The sequence below is a fragment of the Anomaloglossus baeobatrachus genome, chromosome 8, assembly GCF_048569485.1.
Source record: "Anomaloglossus baeobatrachus isolate aAnoBae1 chromosome 8, aAnoBae1.hap1, whole genome shotgun sequence".
Taxonomy (NCBI): domain Eukaryota; kingdom Metazoa; phylum Chordata; class Amphibia; order Anura; family Aromobatidae; genus Anomaloglossus; species Anomaloglossus baeobatrachus.
The window spans coordinates 51526206-51552532 of record NC_134360.1 but is presented as its reverse complement, the minus strand read 5'-3'; the positions used below and the strand labels follow the sequence as shown (position 1 = coordinate 51552532).

General features: G+C 53.1%; 1 protein-coding gene across 1 annotated transcript; it reads right to left on the bottom strand.

Moving 5' to 3' along the window:
* Positions 1 to 1482: 1482 nt before the first annotated feature.
* Positions 1483 to 26327, bottom strand: CRBN (cereblon). The gene is made up of 11 exons (XM_075321605.1): positions 26205 to 26327; positions 25737 to 25840; positions 22420 to 22622; positions 21905 to 22054; positions 21282 to 21447; positions 16384 to 16446; positions 16200 to 16284; positions 15127 to 15242; positions 14984 to 15048; positions 14762 to 14893; positions 1483 to 2282 (listed from the first exon to the last, which is right to left on the bottom strand). The coding sequence occupies exons 1-11, from the start codon at positions 26272 to 26274 to the stop codon at positions 2096 to 2098; spliced, it is 1341 nt and encodes a 446-aa protein (XP_075177720.1). The 5' UTR covers positions 26275 to 26327; the 3' UTR covers positions 1483 to 2095.

Here is a 26327-nt window from a genome sequence, read left to right as displayed (position 1 = left end):
GATGCGACGCTGGAGCATGCTGGATTACGCCGGACATGGAGGGCTTTGTCGGGGTTAATAAATTGGTGATGAGGGAATGTGTTTGTGTTTTTATTTCTAATAAAGGATTGTTCGGGTGTGTGTTTATTTACTGTAACTTGCAGATTAATCATGGAAGGAATCTCATAGACGCCTGACATGATTAATCTAGGACTTATTGGCAGCTATGGGCTGCCATTAACTCCTTATTACCCCGATTTGCCAACGCACCAGGGTAAATCGGGAAGAGCCGGGTACAGTCCCAGAACAGCCGCATCTAATGGATTCGGCCATTCTGGGCGGCTGCTGACTGATATTGTTAGGCTGGGGGGCTCCCCATAACGTGGAGCTTCCCATCCTGAGAATACCAGCCTTCAGCCGTATGGCTTTATCTGGCTGGCATTAAAATTGGGGGGGGGGGGGGGGGGACCGCACGCCAGTTTTTTTTAATTATTTATTTATTTCTAATTTTTTTTTTTTTCAATTCAACAAGCTTTATGGGCTTGTTTGAACTGAAAAATACATGAAACAATTGTTGACAAAACTGCAGCCAAAAACGCACCAAAAAAAGCAGCAAAAAAGCACCTACATTTTTTGTGACATTTCCAGGCTCTCTCTGACAAGGTGCAGTTTTGGCTGCAGTTTTGGCTGCAGTTTGTGAACACGAAAAAGAAGCAGCGTGCGCATGTAGCCTAAAAGGGTTTTGGCATCTTTTGAGGAAGCGCACCTCTCCTGTGGTCCTGCTTTGACAATCCTAACTAGCCCCACAATTGTGCTACTAGTCCAAACTATGTGGCCTTCCATACAAAGATACATAACTATGTCTGCAGCCACCACTAGGGGGAGCTTCCTGTGTACAGAGATATGTAAGATCCTGTCTGCAGCAGTCACCACTAGGGGGAGCTCCCTGTGTACAGAGATATGCAAGATCCTATCTGCAGTCACCACTAGGGGGAGCGCCCTGTGTACAGAAATAAAGGAAAATATTCCGTCTACAGCCACCACTAGGGGGAGCTCCCTGTATAGAGATATAAGATATTGGTTGTAGTCACCACTAGGGAGAGCTCCCTAAACTCTATAATCTGTTTCCCACTAGTGGTTATAGGGAACATATAAAAACCCCCTACCTTTGGCGTCTTAGATAAGACACTGCTGCTTTTTGCCCTTCTCACTATGTCTGGCAGGTTTCTAGGAAAACATAGTAATCTCTTTGATGTCCAGAAATTTCTGAACATCTGTGTGAACACAGGCATTTCTGCATCCAATGTGCTATATTCTGGGTGTCCCTCTATAGTTCCTCTGGGCAGAGCGCACATATCCTCTTTGACCCCTGATTTTGAGCTGCCAGGAGGAGCAGTAGAGGGTAAAGTCTGCATCATTGACGCAATGAATATTACCACTCAACAACCCCCAAATTCTTTACCACTCTGTATAGACCAGAATGAGATCAGGCTCACACCAGAATCATGAAAACCAGGAATTTCCAGTTTTATATAATTACAGCTTAATGCATAAAAGTTTTAACAACTTTCCCATATATTCTATATATTTTTAAGATCTCTGCTTGCTGTCAGTGACCACTTTTAATTGCAATGGCCCCCAATACTTCTCTCAGGCGAGCCTTGAAGCCTTTGACTCTGCGACCACTGAGAAGAGCGCTGCAGACTATTTTCCCTGTGCACTGGTAAGTTTACTACAACGTATCAGTCCGGGGTGTTTCCATGCACTGACAGCAAGCAGAGATCTCGCTTAATGTATATTCAGATTTTCCTTGACGATATGGATTTATTTACAGACTATTTTCTGCACAGGATCCGTTCGCACACATTGGGACTCGCTGATGTCCGGGACGCAGCTCTTGGGTCAGGGCGGCTGCATAGCGCTGCGATCACAGTATGATTAGTGTCTATGCACAGAGCAGGTAAAGTGTCAGACAGAAGAGCGTGGTGCAGACAGACGTGCGGCTCACGGGAAGCGGAGCCCCCTGCCCCATATCTGCGGACTGATCCCCGGGTCACATGCAGGGGGCTGCACCCATCACAGTCTAGAGACAAAGCCTCACAATGATATATGCCAGTCACAGGCAGAGAATCGGCGACTGCTCCAGTCTGGCCTCCTCCTCCTCTGGCACTGGGATTCGAGGTTGCAGGGCGGAACGCGTCAATCCCCAAAATCTCTGCGGAGACAAATCCTTCCGGACGGCGGTGAACTTCCAGCCCATGTGGCTGCGGCACACCCTGCACTGTGCGATTGTCCAAGCGTATCTGCAAGGGGAGAAAAAGGCGAGAGAGGCTGATCCACAGTGACTAAAGCAGACCGCCTAATAGTGGTACAGAACCCTCGGCCCGAAGTGCCCACGGGACAATGCACCCGCGGAAAACCTGCGGATTTATCTGGATTTTCTAGATAAATCCGCAGGTTTTAGCAAGCACAAACACTCCCCATGTTATCCTATGGGACATGGGGAGTGCTGTGTCCACGCTGCGGTATGTGCGGCTGCGGAATCTCCTGCGGATGTCCCGCAGCCGCACGTAACTGCATGTCAAGTATTCCTGCGGAAATCCCGCCTCTCCACTATGGAGATAGAGGCCGGGACTTCCACAGGTAAGTCGTATGAATGTCCGCAGATATTTTGCTGGAATCTTGCCGTTATGGATAGCTGCGGATTCCGCTGAGGTGCTGCGGGAAACCTGCGGCCGTATCTGCAGGTATATCCGCAGGTACATAGTCTATGTGCCCACAGGACTATTCCCTACATATAAGGCTACCATCTGATAACCCAGAATATCTGATAATCCAGCGCCCAGCAGGGGACGGGGTCATATGTTTTGTTTCTAGAGAGCAGGAGCTGCTACATGGAGTGGTACAATGTCCATAGGTCAGGAACCTGTTGTAAAACTACATCTCCCAGCATTCCCCCCACCAGCTGTCAGGGCATGCTGCGAGGTTAGGGTGCGCTCACACGAGCGTACGACTCGCACGATTATTGGATCACATCACCCGATGCGGCTGCCTTCTCTCCCCACAGGAGCGGGTCGGCTGCATGTATTTCTATGCAGCTGAAACGCTCCTGTCCAGAGTGTGCGGCCGCAGCGGGTGATGCCGATGTCAGATTCGCAGTCACTTGCGAGTGTGACTCTGGCCATACACAGATAACCCTGATGACTTTTGGCACTGACTGTTCCCAACAGAAGATCAGGCCTGATGGGTTCTGCTGTGACCGATACTTGGTTGTTTATCCATCAGAATGGGAAGACGGAGATAGAAGTCCCAGAGGAAAAAGGGATGACAGAAACCGAGGAGCCCCGGGGGAGAGAAAAGAAAAAAGGAAGGTGGGGGGGGGGACAGAAAGAGGGGCCCCAGGCACAAAAAACCCCCAAAACACCGACAGGCCCCAGGAAAGAAAGGGAGGACAGCGACTGAGGAGCCCCAGCAGAAGGAAAAAAAAAAAAAAAGGGAGGACAGAGACAATGGGGCCCTAGGGGAGAAAAGGGAGGACAGAGACTGAGGAGGCCTAGAGAAAGAAATGAGGGAGGACAGCAACTGAGAGGCCCAAGAGGAGGAAGGGAGGACAGCGACTGAGGGGCCCAAGAGGAGGAAGGGAGGACAGCGACTGAGGGGCCCAAGAGGAGGAAGGGAGGACAGCGACTGAGAGGCCCAAGAGGAGGAAGGGAGGACAGCGACTGAGAGGCCCAAGAGGAGGAAGGGAGGACAGCGACTGAGAGGCCCAAGAGGAGGAGGAGGAAGGGAGGTCAGCGACAGAGGCCCAAGAGGAGGAGGAGGAAGGGAGGACAGCGACTGAGAGGCCCAAGAGGAGGAAGGGAGGACAGCGACTGAGAGGCCCAAGAGGAGGAAGGGAGGACAGCGACTGAGAGGCCCAAGAGGAGGAAGGGAGGACAGCGACTGAGAGGCCCAAGAGGAGGAAGGGAGGACAGCCACTGAGAGGCCCAAAAGGAGGAGGAGGAGGAAGGGAGGTCAGCGACAGAGGCCCAAGAGGAGGAGGAGGAAGGGAGGTCAGCGACTGAGAGGCCCAAGAGGAGGAGGAGGAAGGGAGGACAGCGACTGAGAGGCCCAAGAGGAGGAGGAGGAAGGGAGGTCAGCGACTGAGAGGCCCAAGAGGAGGAAGGGAGGACAGTGACTGAGAGGCCCAAGAGGAGGAGGAGGAAGGGAGGTCAGCGACAGAGGCCCAAGAGGAAGAGGAGGAAGGGAGGACAGCGACTGAGAGGCCCAAGAGGAGGAAGGGAGGACAGCGACTGAGAGGCCCAAGAGGAGGAAGGGAGGACAGCGACTGAGAGGCCCAAGAGGAGGAAGGGAGGACAGCGACTGAGAGGCCCAAGAGGAGGAAGGGAGGACAGCCACTGAGAGGCCCAAGAGGAGGAGGAGGAAGGGAGGTCAGCGACAGAGGCCCAAGAGGAGGAGGAGGAAGGGAGGTCAGCGACTGAGAGGCCCAAGAGGAGGAGGAGGAAGGGAGGACAGCGACTGAGAGGCCCAAGAGGAGGAGGAGGAAGGGAGGACAGCGACTGAGAGGCCCAAGAGGAGGAGGAGGAAGGGAGGTCAGCGACTGAGAGGCCCAAGAGGAGGAAGGGAGGACAGTGACTGAGGGGCCCCAGAGGAGGAGGAAGGGAGGTCAGCGACTGAGAGGCCCAAGAGGAGGAGGAGGAGGAAGGGAGGTCAGCGACTGAGAGGCCCAAGAGGAGGAGGAGGAGGAGGAGGAAGGGAGGTCAGCGACTGAGAGGCCCAAGAGGAGGAGGAGGAAGGAAGGACAGCGACTGAGAGGCCCAAGAGGAGGAGGAAGGGAGGACAGCGACTGAGAGGCCCAAGAGGAGGAGGAGGAAGGGAGGTCAGCGACAGAGGCCCAAGAGGAGGAGGAGGACAGCGACTGAGAGGCCCAAGAGGAGGAGGAGGACAGCGACTGAGAGGCCCAAGAGGAGGAGGAGGAAGGGAGGACAGCGACTGAGAGGCTCAAGAGGAGGAAGGGAGGACAGCGACTGAGAGGCCCAAGAGGAGGAGGAAGGGAGGTCAGCGACTGAGAGGCCCAAGAGGAGGAGGAGGAGGAGGAAGGGGGGACAGCGACTGAGAGGCCCAAGAGGAGGAGGAGGAAGGGAGGACAGCGACTGAGAGGCCCAAGAGGAGGAGGAGGAAGGGAGGACAGCGACTGAGAGGCCCAAGAGGAGGAGGAGGAAGGGAGGACAGCGACTGAGAGGCCCAAGAGGAGGAGGAGGAGGAAGGGAGGTCAGCGACTGAGAGGCCCAAGAGGAGGAAGGGAGGACAGTGACTGAGGGGCCCCAGAGGAGGAGGAAGGGAGAGCAGCGACTGAGAGGCCCAAGAGGAGGAGGAGGAAGGGAGAGCAGCGACTGAGAGGCCCAAGAGGAGGAGGAAGGGAGGACAGCGACTGAGAGGCCCAAGAGGAGGAAGGGAGGACAGCGACTGAGAGGCCCAAGAAGAGGAGGAAGGGAGGTCAGCGACTGAGAGGCCCAAGAGGAGGAGGAGGAGGAGGAGGAGGAAGGGAGGACATCGCCTGAGAGGCCCAAGAGGAGGAAGGGAGGACAGTGACTGAGGGGCCCCAGAGGAGGAGGAAGGGAGAGCAGTGACTGAGGGGCCCCAGAGGAGGAGGAAGGGAGGGAGGACAGTGACTAAGGGGCCCCAGAGAAGGAAAGGAGGACAGTGACTGAGGGGCCCCAGAGAAGGAAGGGAGGACAGTGACTGAGGGGCCCCAGAAGAGGAAGGGAGGACAGTGACTGAGGGGCCCCAGAGGAGGAAGGGAGGACATTGACTGAGGGTCCCTAGAGGAGGAAGGGAGGACAGTGACTGAGGGGCCCCAGAGGAGGAAGGGAGGACAGCGACTGAGAGGCTCAAGAGGAGGAAGGGAGGACAGCGACTGAGGAGCCCCAGAGGAGGAAGGGAGGACAGTGACTGAGGGGCCCCAGAGGAGGAAGGGAGGACAGCGACTGAGAGGCTCAAGAGGAGGAAGGGAGGACAGCGACTGAGGAGCCCCAGAGGAGGAAGGGAGGACAGTGACTGAGGGGCCCAAGAGGAGGAAGGGAGGACAGTGACTGAGGGGCCCAAGAGGAGGAAGGGAGGACAGCGACTGAGAGGCCCAAGAAGAGGAGGAAGGGAGGTCAGCGACTGAGAGGCCCAAGAGGAGGAGGAGGAAGGGAGGACAGCGACTGAGAGGCCCAAGAGGAGGAGGAGGAAGGGAGGACATCGCCTGAGAGGCCCAAGAGGAGGAAGGGAGGACAGTGACTGAGGGGCCCCAGAGGAGGAGGAAGGGAGAGCAGCGACTGAGAGGCCCAAGAGGAGGAGGAGGAGGAGGAAGGGAGGTTAGCGACTGAGAGGCCCAAGAGGAGGAGGAGGAAGGAAGGACAGCGACTGAGAGGCCCAAGAGGAGGAAGGGAGGACAACGACTGAGAGGCCCAAGAGGAGGAAGGGAGGACAGCGACTGAGAGGCCCAAGAGGAGGAGGAAGGGAGGTCAGCGACTGAGAGGCCCAAGAGGAGGAGGAAGGGAGGTCAGCGACTGAGAGGCCCAAGAGGAGGAGGAGGAGGAGGAAGGGAGGACATCGCCTGAGAGGCCCAAGAGGAGGAGGAAGGGAGGACATCGCCTGAGAGGCCCAAGAGGAGGAGGAGGAGGATGGGAGGTCAGCAACTGAGAGGCCCAAGAGGAGGAAGGGAGGGCAGTGACTGAGGGGCCCAGAGGAGGAGGAAGGGAGGGAGGACAGTGACTGAGGGGCTCCAGAGAAGTAAAGGGAGGACAAAGCCTGAGGGGGGCCCAGAGAAGGAATTGAGGGAGGACAGCGACTAAGGGGCCACGGCAGCAGAAAAAGAGGGCAGAGACCAAGGGGCCCCAGTGGAGGATAAATGGAGAACAGAAACCAAGTGGCATAGAGATTGAGGGGCACCAGCGGAGGGCAGAGAAACAGAGGCCGGAGAAGGGAGGGAAAAGTGCGGAGACCTCTGAGGAAGCAGGAAAGCTAAGAGGAGACCGAGGACCAGGAGAGGGAAAGGAACAGAGGAACCTGGCTGCAAGTTCCCCCCACACTGCATATGGATCCAGATCTATCGAAGGATCTGTTCACATTTGAGGTGTTTGTAGATCTTGTGCTCCCAACTGATGCCAATAATAATGGCCATTGGGAAACATCAGTGCTGTACATATCGGTGTACTGGTGGAGGGACACAATATGGAGGGTTTTTTCTTTTTACAGTAGCGTCCTGTTGAGGAGCCCTGTGCTGACAGCCACCTTCGGAGACAAGCAATGATCTGCCAGATATTAGAGGGGATCATCATCTGCTGCTCGGTCATCATTACGTGGGCAGACAGTGAATTATGTAACATCCATTGATACCGCACTAAGTGCCTGCACAGACCCGGACGTGTGCTCCTGCCATATACACACGTACACCATACTCTGCAGCGCCCCTCTCAGGAGCAACAATTCCACATCCGGCCCATGCTCTAGATTATGCACAGCTCAATAATAAATACATGCCCTTCCTTCTGCTTTATACTCAGCCCCATCATCACCTCTGTTTTCCATAATCTCCATCTAACAGTGGCTCTTTATATTTAACCCCTTGATGACTTGCGCCAAACTATTTCAGCACTGCAGCCTGGACATGGGCCCGGCGCTCACAAAAATCAGCCGGGGTGGTAACGACCCACAGATCGATTACAAATGGCAGTGTCGTCAAGGGGTTAACACTAAAAAGAGAAGCAATTTTAGAATAGACTTTCCATTTTAGTCTCTCAACAATTTCAAGATCCTTGTTTGCGATCAGTAAATTTCCAGAGGTTGAAGACTTATCCTGACGATTCTCACAGCTGAAGGTTTGTTACAGTGCCATCCAATGTGGACTGTCTATATTGTGTCTACACTGATACATTGTAACTATCCGGATGAGACAGACCTGTACTGCTGTGTTTTCTTCCAAGAGAACCAGAGTGCCATTTATTATTTATCGCCAAACTAAATGCTCTAGTGCAGCCACTACTTTAGGCCCTGTGCACACTAGGCGTTTTTTGCGGCGTTTTTTACCGCGTTTTTGTGCTGAAAACATTGTGACATTGCTTCCCCAGCAATGTCTATGGGCTTTCAGAAGTGCTGTCCGCACACAGCGTTTTTTTGTAGCTGCGTTTTTGTGGCGACCACAAAAACGCAGCATGTCAATTATTTCAGTGTTTTTCACTCATTGAATGCAGTGCACAAAGAAGGGAATTTTGTTACTTACCGTAAATTCCTTTTCTTCTAGCTCTTATTGGGAGACCCAGACGATTGGGTGTATAGCACTGCCTCCGGAGGCCACACAAAGCAATTACACTAAAAAGTGTAAGGCCCCTCCCCTTCTGGCTATACACCCCCAGTGGGATCACTGGCTCACCAGTTTTAGTGCAAAAGCAAGAAGGAGGAAAGCCAATAACTGGTTTAAACAAATTCTCTCCGAGTAACATCGGAGAACTGCAAACCGTTCAACATGAACAACATGTGTACCCGCAAACAAACCAACAATCCCGAAGGACAACAGGGCGGGTGCTGGGTCTCCCAATAAGAGCTAGAAGAAAAGGAATTTACGGTAAGTAACAAAATTCCCTTCTTCTTCGTCGCTCTATTGGGAGACCCAGACGATTGGGACGTCCAAAAGCTGTCCCTGGGTGGGTAAAGAAATACCTCATGTTAGAGCTGCAAGACAGCCCTCCCCTACGGGGAGGCAACTGCCGCCTGCAGGACTCTTCTACCTAGGCTGGCGTCCGCCGAAGCATAGGTATGCACCTGATAATGTTTGGTGAAAGTGTGCAGACTCGACCAGGTAGCTGCCTGGCACACCTGTTGAGCCGTAGCCTGGTGTCGTAATGCCCAGGATGCACCCACGGCTCTGGTAGAATGGGCCTTCAGCCCTGATGGAACCGGAAGCCCAGCAGAACGGTAGGCTTCAAGAATTGGTTCTTTGATCCATCGAGCCAGGGTGGCTTTAGAAGCCTGCGACCCTTTGCGCTTACCAGCGACAAGGACAAAGAGTGCATCCGAACGGCGCAAGGGCGCCGTGCGGGAAATGTAGATTCTGAGTGCTCTCACCAGATCTAACAAATGTAAATCCTTCTCATACCGATGAACTGCATGAGGACAAAACGAAGGCAAAGAGATATCCTGATTAAGATGAAAAGAGGATACCACCTTCGGGAGAAACTCCTGAATAGGACGCAGCACAACCTTGTCCTGGTGGAAGACCAGGAAGGGAGCCTTGGATGATAGTGCTGCCAGCTCAGACACTCTCCGAAGAGATGTGATCGCTACCAGAAAAGCCACTTTCTGTGATAGTCTAGAAAGTGAAACCTCCTTCAGAGGCTCGAAGGGCGGCTTCTGGAGGGCAACTAGTACCCTGTTCAGATCCCATGGATCTAACGGCCGCTTGTACGGGGGTACGATATGGCAAACCCCCTGTAGGAACGTGCGCACCTTAGGAAGGCGTGCCAAACGCCTCTGAAAAAAGACGGATAGCGCCGAGACCTGACCTTTAAGGGAGCCGAGCGACAAACCTTTTTCTAACCCAGATTGCAGGAAAGAAAGAAAGGTAGGCAATGCAAATGGCCAGGGAGACACTCCCTGAGCAGAGCACCAGGATAAAAATATCCTCCACGTTCTGTGGTAGATCTTAGCGGACGTGGGCTTCCTAGCCTGTCTCATGGTGGCAACGACACCTTGGGACAATCCTGAAGACGTTAGGATCCAGGACTCAATGGCCACACAGTCAGGTTCAGGGCCGCAGAATTCCGATGGAAAAACGGCCCTTGGGACAGTAAGTCTGGTCGGTGTGGGAGTGCCCACGGTTGGCCGACCGTGAGCTGCCACAGATCCGGATACCACGCCCTCCTCGGCCAGTCTGGGGCGACAAGTATGACGCGGCTGCAATCGGATCTGATCTTGCGTAGCACTCTGGGCAAGAGTGCCAGAGGTGGAAACACATAAGGGAGCCGGAACTGCGACCAATCTTGCACTAGGGCGTCTGCCGCCAGCGCTCTTTGATCGCGAGACCGTGCCATGAAGGTTGGGACCTTGTTGTTGTGCCGTGACGCCATTAGGTCGACGTCCGGCACCCCCCAGCGGCGACAGATTTCCTGAAACACGTCTGGGTGAAGGGACCATTCCCCTGCGTCCATGCCCTGGCGACTGAGGAAGTCTGCTTCCCAGTTTTCTACGCCGGGGATGTGAACCGCGGATATGGTGGAGACTGTGGCTTCCACCCACATCAGAATCCGCCGGACTTCCTGGAAGGCTTGCCGACTGTGTGTCCCCCCTTGGTGGTTGATGTATGCCACCGCTGTGGAGTTGTCCGACTGAATTCGGATCTGCCTTCCTTCCAGCCACTGCTTAGGGCAAGATACACTGCTCTGATTTCCAGAACATTGATCTGAAGGGTGGACTCCTGCTGAGACCACGTACCCTGAGCCCTGTGGTGGAGAAAGACTGCTCCCCACCCTGAGAGACTCGCATCTGTCGTGACCACCGCCCAAGACGGTGGTAGGAAGGATCTTCCCTGTGATAATGAGGTGGGAAGAAGCCACCACTGCAGAGAGTCTTTGGCCGTCTGGGAAAGGGAGACTTTCCTGTCCAGGGATGTTGACTTCCCGTCCCATTGGCGGAGAATGTCCCATTGAAGTGGACGCAGATGAAACTGCGCAAACGGAACCGCCTCTATTGCCGCCACCATCTTCCCGAGGAAGTGCATGAGGCGTCTTAAGGAGTGCGGCTGACTTTGAAGGAGAGCCTGCACCCCAGTCTGTAGAGACCGTTGCTTGTCCAGCGGAAGCTTCACTATCGCTGATAGAGTATGAAACTCCATGCCAAGATACGTTAGTGATTGGGTCGGTGACAGATTTGACTTTGGGAAGTTGATGATCCACCCGAACGCCTGGAGAGTCTCCAGTGCAACATTCAGGCTGAGTTGGCATGCCTCTTGAGAGGGTGCCTTGACCAGTAGATCGTCCAAGTAAGGGATCACAGAGTGTCCCTGAGAGTGCAAGACTGCTACCACTGCCGCCATGATCTTGGTGAACACCCGAGGGGCTGTCGCCAGACCAAATGGCAGAGCTACGAACTGAAGATGGTCGTCTCCTATCACGAAGCGTAGAAAGCATTGGTGCTCTGTAGCAATCGGCACGTGGAGATAAGCATCTTTGATGTCTATTGATGCTAGGAAATCTCCTTGAGACATTGAGGCAATGACTGAGCGGAGGGATTCCATCCGGAACCGCCTGGCGTTCACATGCTTGTTGAGCAGTTTTAGGTCCAGAACAGGACGGAAGGAGCCGTCCTTTTTTGGAACCACAAAGAGATTGGAGTAAAATCCTCGCCCCCGTTCGTGAGGGGGGACAGGGATCACGACTCCTTCTTCTCTTAGAGAGTCCACCGCCTGCAGCAGGGCATCTGCTCGGTCGGGGTGTGGGGAGGTTCTGAAGAACCGAAGTGGAGGCCGAGAACTGAACTCGATTCTGTACCCGCGAGACAGAATGTCTGTTACCCACCGGTCTTTGACCTGTGACAGCCAAATGTCGCAAAAGCGGGAGAGCCTGCCACCGACTGAGGATGCGGAGGGAGGAGGCCGAAAGTCATGAGGTAGCCGCTTTGGAAGCGGTTCCTCCATTTGTTTTCCTGGGGCGTGAGTGAGCCCGCCAGGAATCTGAGCTCCCTTGTTCTTTCTGAGTCCTTTTGGACGAGGAGAATTGGGCCTTGCCCGAGCCTCGAAAGGACCGAAACCTCGACTGCCACTTTTTCTGTTGAGGTTTACTTGCCCTGGGCTGTGGTAAGGAAGAGTCCTTACCCTTGGACTGTTTTATGATTTCAGCCAATGGCTCACCAAACAGTCTGTCTCTAGATAATGGCAAGCTGGTTAAGCATTTTTTGGAACCAGCATCTGCTTTCCAGTCCTTTAACCACAAGGCTCTGCGCAAAACCACAGAATTGGCGGACGCCATAGCGGTACGGCTCGTAGATTCTAGGACAGCATTGATAGCATAGGTCGCAAACGCAGACATTTGCGAAGTTAGGGACGCCACTTGCGGCACTGCTGGATGTATGAAGGCATCCACCTGTGCTAAACCAGCTGAAATAGCTTGGAGTGCCCACACGGCCGCGAATGCTGGAGCAAACGACGCGCCGATAGATTCATAGACAGATTTCAACCAAAGGTCCATCTGTCTGTCGTTGGCATCTTTAAGTGAAGCGCCATCCTCTACTGCGACTATGGATCTAGCCGCAAGCTTGGAAATTGGGGGATCCACCTTTGGACACTGGGTCCAGCGTTTGGCCACCTCAGAGGGAAAAGGATAACGGGTATCCTTAGAACGTTTAGAGAAACGCTTGTCTGGATGAGCGTCGTGTTTCTGGATCGATTCTCTGAAGTCAGAGTGGTCCAAAAAAGCACTTAATTTACGCTTGGGATATAGGAAATGGAACTTCTCCTGCTGTGCAGCTGCCTCCTCTGCAGAAGGGGCTGGGGGAGAAATATCCAACAGCCTGTTAATTGCCGATATAAGGTCATTAACCATGGCGTCACCATCAGGGGCATCCAGATTGAGAGGGGCCTCAGGATTAGAATCCTGGTCACCGTCCTCAGTCTCATCACAGAGAGACTCTTGTCGCTGAGACCCTGAACAGTGTGAAGACGTGGAGGGTCTTTCCCAGCGAGCTCGCTTAGGCTGCCTGGGACTGTCATCTGAGTCAGAGACTTCAGCCTGTGATGCTTGAGACCCCCTTGAAGTACGGATTAGTTCCAACTGAGGGGGACCGGCGAGCATAGACACAGCAGTGTCCATGGTCTGAGCAACTGGCCTGGACTGCAAGGTTTCCAGGATTTTTGCCATAGTCACAGACATTTTGTCAGCAAAAACTGCAAAGTCTGTCCCCGTCACCGGGGCAGGGTTCACAGGCGTCTCTGCCTGGGCTACCACCACATTAGGCTCTGGCTGACGGAGTGCCACTGGGACTGAACATTGCATACAATGTGAGTCTTTGGAGCCTGCCGGTAGATCAGCCCCACATGCAGTACAAACAGTGTACACAGCCTGTGCCTTGGCACCCTTGCGTTTTGCGGATGACATGTTGCTGCCTCCTCAGAGCAGTACAGGGTGTTCAGCCAAGAAGCGACCTTACAGTGCACTATATAAATATATATATATATATATATATGGTACCAAGAAAAACGTACACTAATATAACACTGAGGCACTAGAGGGGCCAGCACTACTGTGCTGCTTACCACCCGCTTAGGAGCGGTGTGTGGACGCCAGAAATCCCTCTAGTCTGGGTCTCCCAGAGCCTGCTGCCTTTCCCCAGCCAGCCGCATGTGTAATGGCTGCCGGCGTCCTTGTGGAGAGGGGGGGCGGGCCCTGGGCGTACACCGACGAAGAGCGGGAAGTCTGCTTCCCCCTGTGCCTAGTGAGAGGGGCTGGAGCATGTAAATAAAGCTCCAGCCCTCGGCGCTGTTAATTGAGCAGCGTCTCTCCCCTACCCTGATTGACAGGGTGGGGGCGGGAACGAAGCGGCACTAGGCCGCAGAAGCCGGGGGCTAAAGTTAGAAGCGCCGCCGCCGTAAAAGCGCGGTCGGCGCCAAGTCCCCGGCGCACTACAAGTCGCAGCTGCGTCGCCGCTCCAGGAGCGGTCGGCGCAGTAGTTCCCAACATGAAACGTCACTCAGCAAAGCTGCAGTGACCTAACCCCAGCGCACAGCGCTACTGTCCCCGGCGCACTATAACGCTCAGCAAGCCTGAGAGTGTCCGTGCCTGCCGGGGACACAGAGTACCTGAAAGTTGCAGGGCCTTGTCCCTGAACGGCACTCCCGCTCCAAATCCAGCAGGTTCTATGGGTCTGTGGATGGAGCCCGGCCCCAGGGCTTGGGGGCCGGCAAGATCCCACTTCCACAGAGCCCTCCAGGGGATGTGGAAGGAAAACAGCATGTGGGCTCCAGCCTCTGTACCAGCAATAGGTACCTCAACCTTACAAGCACCAACCGCGGGTGAGAAGGGAGCATGCTGGGGGCCCCATTTTCTTCCATCCGATATAGCCAGCAGCTACTGCTGACTACAAACAGTGGAGCTATGCGTGGATGTCTGACCTCCTTCGCACAAAGCAGAAAACTGGTGAGCCAGTGATCCCACTGGGGGTGTATAGCCAGAAGGGGAGGGGCCTTACACTTTTTAGTGTAATTGCTTTGTGTGGCCTCCGGAGGCAGTGCTATACACCCAATCGTCTGGGTCTCCCAATAGAGCGACGAAGAAAAACGCAGTAAAAACGCCGTGGGTTTTTTTTGCCGCGGGTGAGTTTTTGTGAACAAAAACACACAAAAAGCGCAGCGTGGAAAAAACGCCTAGTGCGCACATAGCCTTAGGCATGATGGGAGTTGTAGTTTTATGACCACACACCTGGGGCTTCAGTGTCTAATTTCATCATGTCCATGGCAGAGTTATGGTCATTCTCTATACTCACTATAACTAGATCCTGGGAGATTGGGAACATTAAAGGGGTCCTCTGCAATAGACTGCGTCCTAGACCACAGGGGGGTTCAGATATTAGAGAGCTCAACCCACCCAAGGTAGTCAACGACTAACCTTGTGGGACAGGGCTCCTACCCCATCAGAATATAGGAGGATGCCCTGCAAAGTAAGAAAGGGAAGAATTCCAAAAAGTATCTGCCCCTAACTTGTCCTCTCTGCCTTGTAAGTCAAGGGTCTTTGTCACGTTGTGTCCCACTCACCCTGGGAACCAGCTGTTCTCTATGGACGCACGGCCCACCAGGCTCAGGTTTAAGGCTTTGTAGACGGTCAGGGTCTCGTGTACGTAGCCGTGAGGGTTCACATAGGCGGCCATGGGGCCACAGAGCGAGAGGCTGCAAGAGAGGCGGCAGAGGGAGATTATGGATGACGGATAAATCCATAGATGTTTCTATCCTGGCCGTCCCGCTTTCCCATCCGCTCACCTGAAGATCTCGTTCTTAGTCGTGATCTCCGTGTCGTGACAGTGTTTACAGCAGAGCGACGTGCACTGGAATGAGAGGGGCAGGGGTCATCATAGGGGGACACGACTGATCGAGGGGGCTTTTGTGCATTCGTCGGGACTCACTTTGCTCATGATGTCCAGCTCGCAGCGCAGCCGCTGGATGGCGTTTCCGATCTTCAGCAGCTGGATGCGCAGCGTGTCATCGATAGGCAGGCAGGCCGCTACTCGGTAGGAGAAATCTGACCGCAAAAAGGGAGACAAACATTACATACTGAGAGGAACAATTAAAAGGCAAGTGCTCCAAATATCATCGTAGAAAACTACATCTGCACTTGAAACGATATCTGATTCCAGTCACATCCAGAGCTGCATTCACAATTCTGCTGGCCTTCAGACAGCTCCGGGGCAATTTTTACCTGCAACTGCTGCATACATGTGTATATTATTGTGCATTGTTGGGATTAATCGTGCAGTTGTATATTTTTATGGCATTTACCGTACAGGTTCAGTCATTTTATATTTTGACTTTTAGACATAAAAATACCAAATATGTTATTCTTAAGTTTAAAGGGAACCTGTCACCACCTTTTTTTTGGCTATAAGCTGTGGCCACCACCACCGGGCTCTTATATACAACATTCTAACATGCTGTATATAACAGCCCAGGCCGGGGGTATATAACATAAAAAAACACTTTATAATACTTACCTAACGGTCATGCGGTGGGCCTTATGGGCGTCTCCGTTGTCCACTGCCGCCTCTTTTGGCCATCTTCATCCTCCTTTTCTAGCCACAGTGCACGACACGTCCGACGTCATCCACACTCGCCGGCATTCAGGTCCTGAGCAGGGCAGATCAATGTATTGTAGTGCGCCTGCGCAGGATCGGCGAGTGGGTATGACGTAGGACGCGTCATGCACCCAGGCTTCAGAGAGAGGACGAAGATGGCCGAAAGAGGCGGCGCCAACACCAGACAACGGAGACGCCCATAAGGCTCACCACACGACCATTAGGAAAGTATTATAAAGTGTTTTTTATGTTATACCCCCGCCCTGGGCTCCTATATACAGCATGTTAGAATGCTGCATATAAGAGCCCGGTGGTGGTGGCCGCAGCTTATAGGCCAAAAAAGTGGTGACCGGTTCCCTTTAATTGATTGATTAGCCGAATAAGTGAGAGACTCCTCCGCGTCTCACCTATAGGATTAGCCGGCAGAGAGTCGTCCCGCAGATTCTCGTCCCATTCGTGCAGCTGTCGCTTCACTCGCTCCATGAGAGAATCCTAATGACAGATTTACACGGGTTGTATCAGTGCAGGACCGATGCCCCCAGCACCTCCCCTACACACATCCCGTCCGAGGAGCTGACAATCCCTACTCACAGCATCGTAAAGGGCGTACAGCCACGACGGCCAGGACGTCAAATTGGCACCAAAAAACTTTCTCTGGGGAAAAAAAAACCAAATTGACATTAACATTGACAAAAAAAAGAGAGGATGAGCATAAATAAAAACAATTAGGCTAAAAGAGGCTCTAAAATTTCAAACATTTTCTGAGAATGTAGCCCAATAACTTTGCAAAGGATCCAAAGTAAAAAAAAAAACGTTTCCTTTCTTTCTACAGCACCTCTGCCAACTGATGTGTTTCTATAGTAACAGACCACAAACAAGCCCTACGTTGTCAGATCCTGCAGTCATCGGCCTTCCACCAAATAAATGAGACTGGCGAAACACACTGCAGAATGTGTTTACTGTCTGGTACCAGAGACATATAACTAACTTTAGACACAAAACGGTAGGAAAAGGGCAAGTACTTAATGGTAATTGATTTTCCTGATTAGTGTGAGATCATTTTGCCAAAAGGAAAGACCTGAAATATCTCATCTCTACCCTGTGATGTCAAATCTGTAAATGCACTTTGACCCTGCACAGATGTAAATATCAAACGTGGGGTTAAAGCTCCTACAATTAAGCAGGAGGGCTCTGGGAAAAGACAGAGGTGGTTTTATTGCAGCTTGTCTTCTCTTATTGCCAGTTACACTCAAATAGCGCCACATAGGTTACAGAAGCATCAGCGCCATAGTGATCACATGATCAATAGGTCCCTGCCGAGCAGATTAGCGGCACAGCAGGGACGAGGTTTCCCCTGTAACCTGGACTTATATGGATGCCAGTTACTGTGAAAAATGATGAATAAAGAACATCTGCCCCCTTGCAACAAGCTCCCCTCCCTCCGATGTATAACATGCGGCCCCCACACTCCCCAATGTATAGCAAGGTCCCCTCCCTCCGATGTATAACATGCAGACCCCTCACTCCCCGATGTATAGCAAGGTCCCCTCCCTCCGATGTATAACATGCGGCCCCCTCACTACCCGATGTATAGCAAGGTCCCCTCCCTCCGATGTATAACATACGGCCCCCTCACTCCCCGATGTATAGCAAGGTCCCCTCCCTCCGATGTATAACATACGGCCCCCTCACTCCCCGATGTATAGCAAGGTCCCCTCCCTCCGATGTATAACATACGGCCCCCTCACTCCCCGATGTATAGCAAGGTCCCCTCCCTCCAATGTATAACATACGGCCCCCTCACTCCCCGATGTATAGCAAGGTCCCCTCCCTCCAATGTATAACATGCGGCCCCCTCACTCCCCGGTGTATAGCAAGGTCCCCTCCCTCCAATGTATAACATGCGGCCCCCACACTCCCCGATGTATAGCAAGCTCCCCTCCCACCGATGTATAACATGCGGACCCTTCACTCCCCGATGTATAGCAAGCTCCCCTCCCACCGATGTATAACATGCGGACCCCTCACACCCCGGTGTATAGCATGGTCCCCTCCCTCCGATGTATAACATGCGGACCCCTCACACCCCGGTGTATAGCAAGGTCCCCTCCCTCAAATGTATAACATGTGGACCCCTCACACCCCGGTGTATAGCAAGGTCCCCTCCCTCCGATGTATAACATGTGGACCCCACACTCCCCGGTGTATAGCAAGCTCCCCTCCCACCGATGTATAACATGCGGCCCCCACACTCCCCGGTGTATAGAAAGCTCCCCTGCCTCCAATGTATAACATGTGGACCCCTCACACCCCGGTGTATAGCAAGGTCCCCTGCCTCCGATGTATAACATGCGGCCCCCACACTCCCCCGATGTATAGCAAGCTCCCCTGCCTCCGATGTATAACATGTGGACCCCTCACACCCCGGTGTATAGCAAGGTCCCCTGCCTCCGATGTATAACATGCGGACCCCTCACTCCCCGGTGTATAGCTAGCTCCCCTCCCACCGACGTATAACATGCGGCCCCCACACTCCCCGGTGTATAGCAAGGTATAGCAAGGTCCCCTGCCTCCGATGTATAACATGCGGACCCCTCACTCCCCGGTGTATAGCAAGGTCCCCTGCCTCCGATGTATAACATGCGGACCCCACACTCCCCGGTGTATAGCATGGTCCCCTCCCTCCGATGTATAACATGCGGCCCCCCTCACTCCCTGGTGTATAGCAAGGTCCCCTGCCTCCGATGTATAACATGCGGACCCCTCACTCCCCGGTGTATAGCAAGGTCCCCTGCCTCCGATGTATAACATGCGGACCCCTCACTCCCCGGTGTATAGCAAGGTCCCCTGCCTCCGATGTATAACATGCGGACCCCTCACTCCCCAGTGTATAGCATGGTCCCCTCCCTCCGATGTATAACATGCGGACCCCACACTCCCCGGTGTATAGCAAGCTCCCCTCCCTCCGATGTATAACATGAGGACCCCACACTCCCCGGTGTATAGCAAGCTCCCCTCCCTCCGATGTATAACATGCGGACCCCTCACTCCCCGGTGTATAGCAAGGTATAGCAAGGTCCCCTGCCTCCGATGTATAACATGCGGACCCCCTCACTCTCCGGTGTATAGCAAGGTCCCCTCCCTCCGATGTATAACATGCGGACCCCACACTCCCCGGTGTATAGCAAGCTCCCCTCCCTCCGATGTATAACATGCGGACCCCTCACTCCCCGGTGTATAGCAAGGTCCCCTGCCTCCGATGTATAACATGCGGCCCCCTCACTACCCGATGTATAGCAAGGTCCCCTCCCTCCGATGTATAACATGCGGCCCCCTCACTCCCCGGTGTATAGCAAGGTCCCCTCCCTTTGATGCATAACATGCGGACCCCTCACTCCCTGGTATATGGCAAGGTCCCCTCCCTCCGATGTATAACATGTGGCCCCCTCACTCCCCGATGTATAGCAAGGTCTCCTCCCTCCGATGTATAACATGCGGACCCCTCACTCCCCGGTGTATAGCAAGGTCCCCTGCCTCCGATGTATAACATGCGGCCCCCCTCACTCCCCGGTGTATAACATTCAGCCTCCCACCATGCTGTGTCTTTACTGCCATGTGACAGAGTGGCCGGTGGTGCAGAGCTCACTGATACCAGCGCAGTCATGTAGTTGGAGTCATTACGATAACCAGCTTGTCCATGATATTTCTTCCACCTGTGAGTGATATTACTGAGAAGTGGAAGGAACCGCAGCAGCTCAGCCACGAAGTAGAGACCCTGTAACGTTACAGAGCGGGGGGCCGAGAGCTGAGGGTAGATAAGTCACCAGCGCTCTGCTGTCCCCATAACTTCAAAGTCCAGACCTCCTGTGGTAACATCAACACGAACACTGCGACCGCTGGGAGATTCATAGCAGAGCAGCTGCAGCAGCCGTACATCACCAAGCACAATGCCGAGCATCGGATGTTTTATGATGATGCACTGCTCAGTCATTGACCGCTGTAGCCAATCACAATCAGCAGTGTTCTTACGGCTGGTGTAATGGTGACATCAGCCCTTCCTGTCTCTGGCCAGACCACAAAGCAGCCTCCACTGGCCAAAGTTTCATTTATTTACAGATTCCGTCCCCTGAGCAAAGATTTATTTCGCCTAAACAACCCCTATTAGGCTGGTTTCAGACGTCCGTGTTTCAGGTACGTGTGACATCCATTTTTAACATGGGTGCCAGACGTACCCATGTTATTATTTGCGGTTACTCACACATCCGTGTTTTCACACGGACCGTGTGACCCCTCATGGCCCCACACGCACAGGCATGTCCGTTTTTTGTCTGATAACACGGGTGTCACATGGATCTCACACTGATGTGATTGATCCCTGTGACATCAGTGTGACATGTACAGGAGAAAACGTTTTGTTTTTTTTAATAAAAAAGATTTTCTATATTTACCTGTATCCAGCGATGCTGCCTCCCGCTCCTGATCCCCGCTTATTATACTCACTGAATATTCAGTGCTCTGTGGAGCTGGAAGCCGAAGCATCGCAGGGACTTCAGTGCCAGGGACCGCATTGCTGGGTGAGTATACATATGTGTGTGTTCAGTGTATACATGTATGTGCACTGTGTGTGTTGTGTGTGTATGTGCTCGGTGTGTGTGTGTGTGTGTTGAGGACCTAGAAGCTGTAACATCGCGGGGACAGCATCGGGGGACTCATCACAGTTCCCAATGAACTCTGATGAACCCGTGAAGCTGTAGCGCGGGTGTCGCGGGGTCATCAGAGTTCATTGGGAACTCCAATGACCTCCTGGATGTCCCTGTGCTGGAAGAATACTCACCTGTCCCCGCGGTGCAGTTCTCGGCGGTGGTGTGCCCGGTGCTGTCCCCGTGATGCTCCAGCTTCAAGGTCCTGAGTGCGGTGAATAATCGATGAATATAATGAGCTGCAGTCAGGAGCGGGAGGCAGCAGAGCCGAAGAAAGCAGGTAATATGGAAAATCTTTTTATTTCACAGGTTTTCTCTGATACCTGTCACACGTATGCAAACACGGATGTCACACGTGTGACCATAACCATGCGTGTGATTGGTACCTGATTAAACACGGACGTCTGAAATCGGCCTAAGTGTGAGATGACAGGATATGAGAGGAGGGATATGTATACAGCAGGACTGCTAGTGCAAAGTTACATCTCAGGGGTCACATTCGCTGCAGTCCCTGCTGCTGCACATGTGTGGCTCTACAAGCCGCAGGCTCCTCTGTCCAGAGGACAACACTGAAGGAGGAGGTGGGTGCAGTCTTTCTGCTCTGGGCTTCTTATCCTGCTGCAAGGAATGACTTCTCCTCTTACTGTTGCTGTTATGTATGAGGGGAAAGATTCCACTTATGATTTTGCACAGTTCTTCTATTTTTTAATTCTAGGTTCTTTTAGGTAATAAAAAAAATAAATAATTTCAGCGGTGGACACAGCCTGGAAGCCATGTAGTGTCCCTCACCCTGCGGTACTTGTGCAGCCACTCGCTGCTGTTCTGGGGGCTCCGGGAACCGACGGCTTTAGTGCACGGTAAAACTTGATGGCGACTCTGAGAATCCAGCAGGATTGAGGTCATTGGACATGGCAGGACCCTCTCCGGTAAGATCTGCACCCGAGCGAGCAGAATCCTGGTGAAGCAAAGATATAATTAACATGAAAATGTCCGTTGCAAGCCAGGGACCCCTACAGGGCCGCCTCCGCACCCGGGACCCCTACAGGGCCGCCTCCGCACCCGGGACCCCCCACAGGGCCGCCACCACACCCAGGACTCCTGCGCCCGAGACCACCACAAGGCCGCCTCTGCACCCGGGACCCCCACAGGGCCGCCTCCGCACCCGGGACCCCCCACAGGGCCGCCACCACACCCAGGACTCCTGCGCCCGAGACCACCACAGGGCCGCCCCGCATCCACTTGGGTTATCAACGGGCCCACAGTAGAAAACTATCAGAGTGGGGGAGATGTCACTACACAGCCAGCACAATCTTGCGTCCCCCTCTCCGCAGCAGAGAGTACTCATTCCTGGGCAGAGAATCCGGGCATGGAGGTTATTTTGCTATTTTTTTGCCAGTTTCTCCCCCTCTCACCCATCTGCCTGGGTTCTCATTTCCAGCACTTGGAATCGCTGCCGCCCGATGGCTTTCACTTTCACTGTCTCGATGCCGTACTCCTGCTCCTCCCGATAAGCGTAGATCTCTGCAGTCGTTCCAAAGCGAGCGTCCCTCTGCAGACCCTCACTGCGATATAAAATGTATATTAACGCACCCACTGTGATGGCGCCGCTGATTATGCACCGATATTGCTTTCATCCCACACCATAAAGTGCCAATTGATGCGATTACACCACTTTAAGAACATAGATGAGTGCAGGGCGTGGGGCGAGTGTTATACACCCTACACCCATCTATAACTGTAGTTTAGCTTAATAAGAGAGTGAGGAATTGAAGCGGTTATACTTTTATTTAAACAATGTATCCTGTATAGTCACAGCCAATAATTAAAAAAAATATATAAAAACGCAACGAGCCCTAATATGTGCAGGCGTAAAAGAAGAGGGAAGAATGGGTTAAAGGGATTTGTACTGTATACCCTCCTGACAGACCTATAGGCCAGCACTGCAAATGTCCTGTCCCGCTGGATGAGGCCCCGCACCATGCTGACCTCCTGCGGCCTGGAAAGGTGGAGCGGCAGCGTCTGGCCGGGAATCAACATCACCTGGATGTGCGGCAGCACCGGGATCAGCTGACAGCTGTCATCATCATGCAGCGTTCTCCCGTGAAACTCTTCCATGTCCACGCCCAGGTACTGCGGAGGAGGGCAAAAAACACGCTATGGTCACTTCTATGGAGGGGATCGGACGACCTTGTGGGGTTAATTTGTGTTTCAATTCCTCGCCATTATCAAGACCTCTGCTTGCAGTCACTTTAAGGGAATCTGTCACCAGGGTTTTCCACCTAATCTGAGAGCAGAATAATGTAGCTGCAGAGATCCTGATTCCAGCGGTGTGTTACTCCACTCCTTAGTGTAGTTTTGATAAAATCGCTGATTAATCAGCAGTAGAATATCATTAAAGGACTACTTGGCGTGCTGCAGGTAGCCCAGCATATTCATGAGCTTTGTATAACTGCTAGATCTGCAGCAGAGAAAACATTGATTTTCTCAAAATGACAGCAATCAGCTCAGTAAGTGACATCGCTGGAATCAGGGTCTCTGTCTCCACATTATGCTGCTCTCAGATGGGGGAGAAAAAACCTGGTGACAAATTCCCTTTAAGGCTGCTTTCACACTATGTTTTTTTAACATCCGTCATGAACGTTTTTTTAACGCAAAAACGGATCCAGTGCAAATACGTTTTCATTTCAATGCATTTGCAATGGACTCGCGTCAACATGCGTTCACATGCGTTTGCGTGCGTTATAGTGAGGATCCAGCGACTTGCAGTTTATCTTTTTTCAAAAACGCTACTTGTAGCATTTTTGAGCTGCGTCCAAATACTGCAAATTGCTGGATCCCGACTATACTGCATGCAAACGCATGTGAACGCTGGCATGCTGATAGACAGGATCCTGCTTGCTCTACTGAGCACGCCCAGAAACCAGCCTCGGGTGATCAGTCCCTCTCTCCCCCTCCCTCCCTCCCCCTCCCTCCCCCTCTCCCTCTCTCCCCCTCCCTCCCTCTCTCCCCCTCCCTCCCTCCCTCCCCCTCCCTCTCCCTCCCTCCCTCCCCCTCCCTCTCCCTCCCTCCCCCTCCCTCTCCCTCCCTCCCCCTCCCTCTCCCTCCCTCCCTCCCCCTCCCTCTCCCTCCCTCCCTCCCTCCCTCCCCCTCCCTCTCCCTCTCCCCCTCCCTCTCCCTCTCCCTCCCTCCCTCCCCCTCCCTCCCTCTCCCTCCCTCCCTCTCCCTCCCTCTCCCTCCCTCCCTCCCTCCCCCTCCCTCTCCCTCCCTCCCTCCCTCCCTCTCCCTCCCTCTCCCTCCCTCTCCCTCCCTCTCCCTCCCGAGAGCTGCAGACGCTCGTAACCAAGGTAAACATCAGGTAACCGCGGTCTTCGTTACCCGATGTTTATCTTGGTTACGTGTGGTCCCGGGTGCAAAGGCGGCGCTGTAGGGGTCCCTGGCTTGCAACGGACATTTTCATGTTAATTATATCTTTGGTTACGTGTGCAGAGAGCAGCAGCCCTGCTCCTAGCAGCTGCAGATGCTCGTAACTAAGATAAATATCGGGTATCCAAGCAAGTTACCTGATGTTTACCTTGGTTACCAGCCTCCACAGCTGTTAGATGCCGGCTCCCAGTCTATCACTTCAGTTTCCCTCACTCCCGATCACATGACTCCAATGCCCGCCCATAAACTTAAAGTGACAGGATCCTGCAAAATAACACATGCGTTTGCATGCGTTTTTTTGCTGTAAAAGCAGGATCCGCTTTTGCAGCAAAAAACGTTCATGACACATGTTAACAAAATGTAGTGTGAAAGCAGCCCAAGTCCAGAGGTGGCATAAGGCCATGTGCACACGTTGAGTATTTGGTGAGATTTTTTTACACCAGTATTTGTAAGCCAAAACCAGGAGTGGAACAATAATAAAAACACAGGCACCTCTTCTGCATTTTTCCTCCCACTCCTGGTTTTGGCTTACAAATACAGTGGTAAAAAAACCCTCACCAAATACTCAACGTGTGACCGTGGCCTTACGCTTCTCACAGCTGAGTGGTGTTATAGCCTGGACCCCAGACCTATAATTCAGCATGGATGCATTGTCACAAAGTATAAGATGAGGAGTGCACAATATCTGCTGGGGGTGGGTTTTTCGTCCTGTCAAAAACAAGGCCTCGAACAGGTCTGGTCAGAAGACAAGAAAGTGATGGCTCTGGGAAGAAGAAGAGGAAACAAAAGCGCAAAGACGAGAAGCAGTTTTTGGGTTGATCCCTTTTTATCCAGCATATCTTTTTGCCAATTTGGTCTCATGCCTATGGTTTGTACTGGTGGAGATCCCTATAGGGGAATGGTGCCCTACTAATTTTTTGGTTGATCCCTTTTTGTCCAGCATTTTTTTTTCTATTGGGAAGAGGTTAAAGGGCTCTCCCCGTGAGCGGCCGAACTCCGGGGCATCCCGCAGGGGAGGTGCAGTGATGGGCGGAGCTGTGATATGCACCACCCCCTGCAATCTTCTGACAGATGCACTGCGACTCATGCGGGTGCCGGATTGGCTACAGTTCTGTCCAGCAGACTCGACCATCCCATCTAGCGGCAGCAGGATCAATTCCGGACCACCCTATATACAACTGCACCAAAACCTCTGCTGTGATATGCCCCACCCCCTGCAATCTTCACACGGACGCACAGTGTTGCATGCAGGTGCCCGATCTGCGGCTATTCTGTCCAGCAGACCCAACCATTTCATCTAGCGGTAGCAGAATCACCCCCGGACCACCCTCTATACAACTGCACCAAAACATCTGCTGCGATATGTTCCACCCCTGCGCTCTTCAGATGGATGCACAGCGGCGCGTGCAGGTGCCGCATCTGCGGCGGTTCTGTCCAGCAGACCCAACCATCTCATCTAGCGGTAGCAGAATAACCTCCGGACCACCCCATATAGAACTGCACCAAAACCTCTGCTGTGATATGCCCCACCCCTGCGATCTTCACACGGACGCACAGTGTCGTGTGCAGGTGCCAGATCGGTGGCGGTTCTGTCCAGCAGACCCAACCATCCCATCTAGCGGCAGCAGGATCACCCCCGGCCCACCCTATATACAACTGCACCAAAACCTCTGCTGTGAGAACGACTAGTTACGAAGTTACGATTTTCAGCCTCTGGATATAAAAAAAACAAGAAAGTTAAATAATTAGATTGCATTCACTGACAACAAGCAGAGGTCATGGCAGCGGCAGCCCCTTGTAAATTAACCCCGTGTTACGCACGGCGTGAGACGTCGGCAGGCTGGTGTCAAAGTTGATGATGTTGGGCGCTTCCTGGTCTCCGCCATCAGGGTCCTCCATCTCCACGTCATCGTCCTCCTCGCTCTCTGTTGGGGGAGAAGCTGGTTAATTGTTGAGACATTTACACCAGAAGTCGCTGTTATGTGGAAATACAAACAACAAGATCCAGAGCAGGGAGCGTCCAGGTAACACAGCAACCACAACCTCCACCAGGGGCAAAGCATGATGGGAAAGAGTCCTATGGCCCCTTCATAAGTAACAGCCAATCAGATTCTAGGTAACATTTTACCAGTAGAGGCTGGAAAATGAAAGCAACGTTCTGATTGGCTGTCTGCTACAACTGCGCCGTCTATGGCCGAGAAACAGGACGTGATGCATTATGGGAAGCAGTATAACCACAAAAAGAGATGCGACAGCGGTGCCCGCCATCATGACCGTGTTATACGTTACCGGGGATGAGCTGCAGCTGGTTGCCCATGTTATTTACACCGGGATCGCCCTCCTCTTCCTCATCCGCCATATCTGTTTACCAGCGGTGCATGCTGGGAGACAGCGAGGCAGACACCTTGTCAA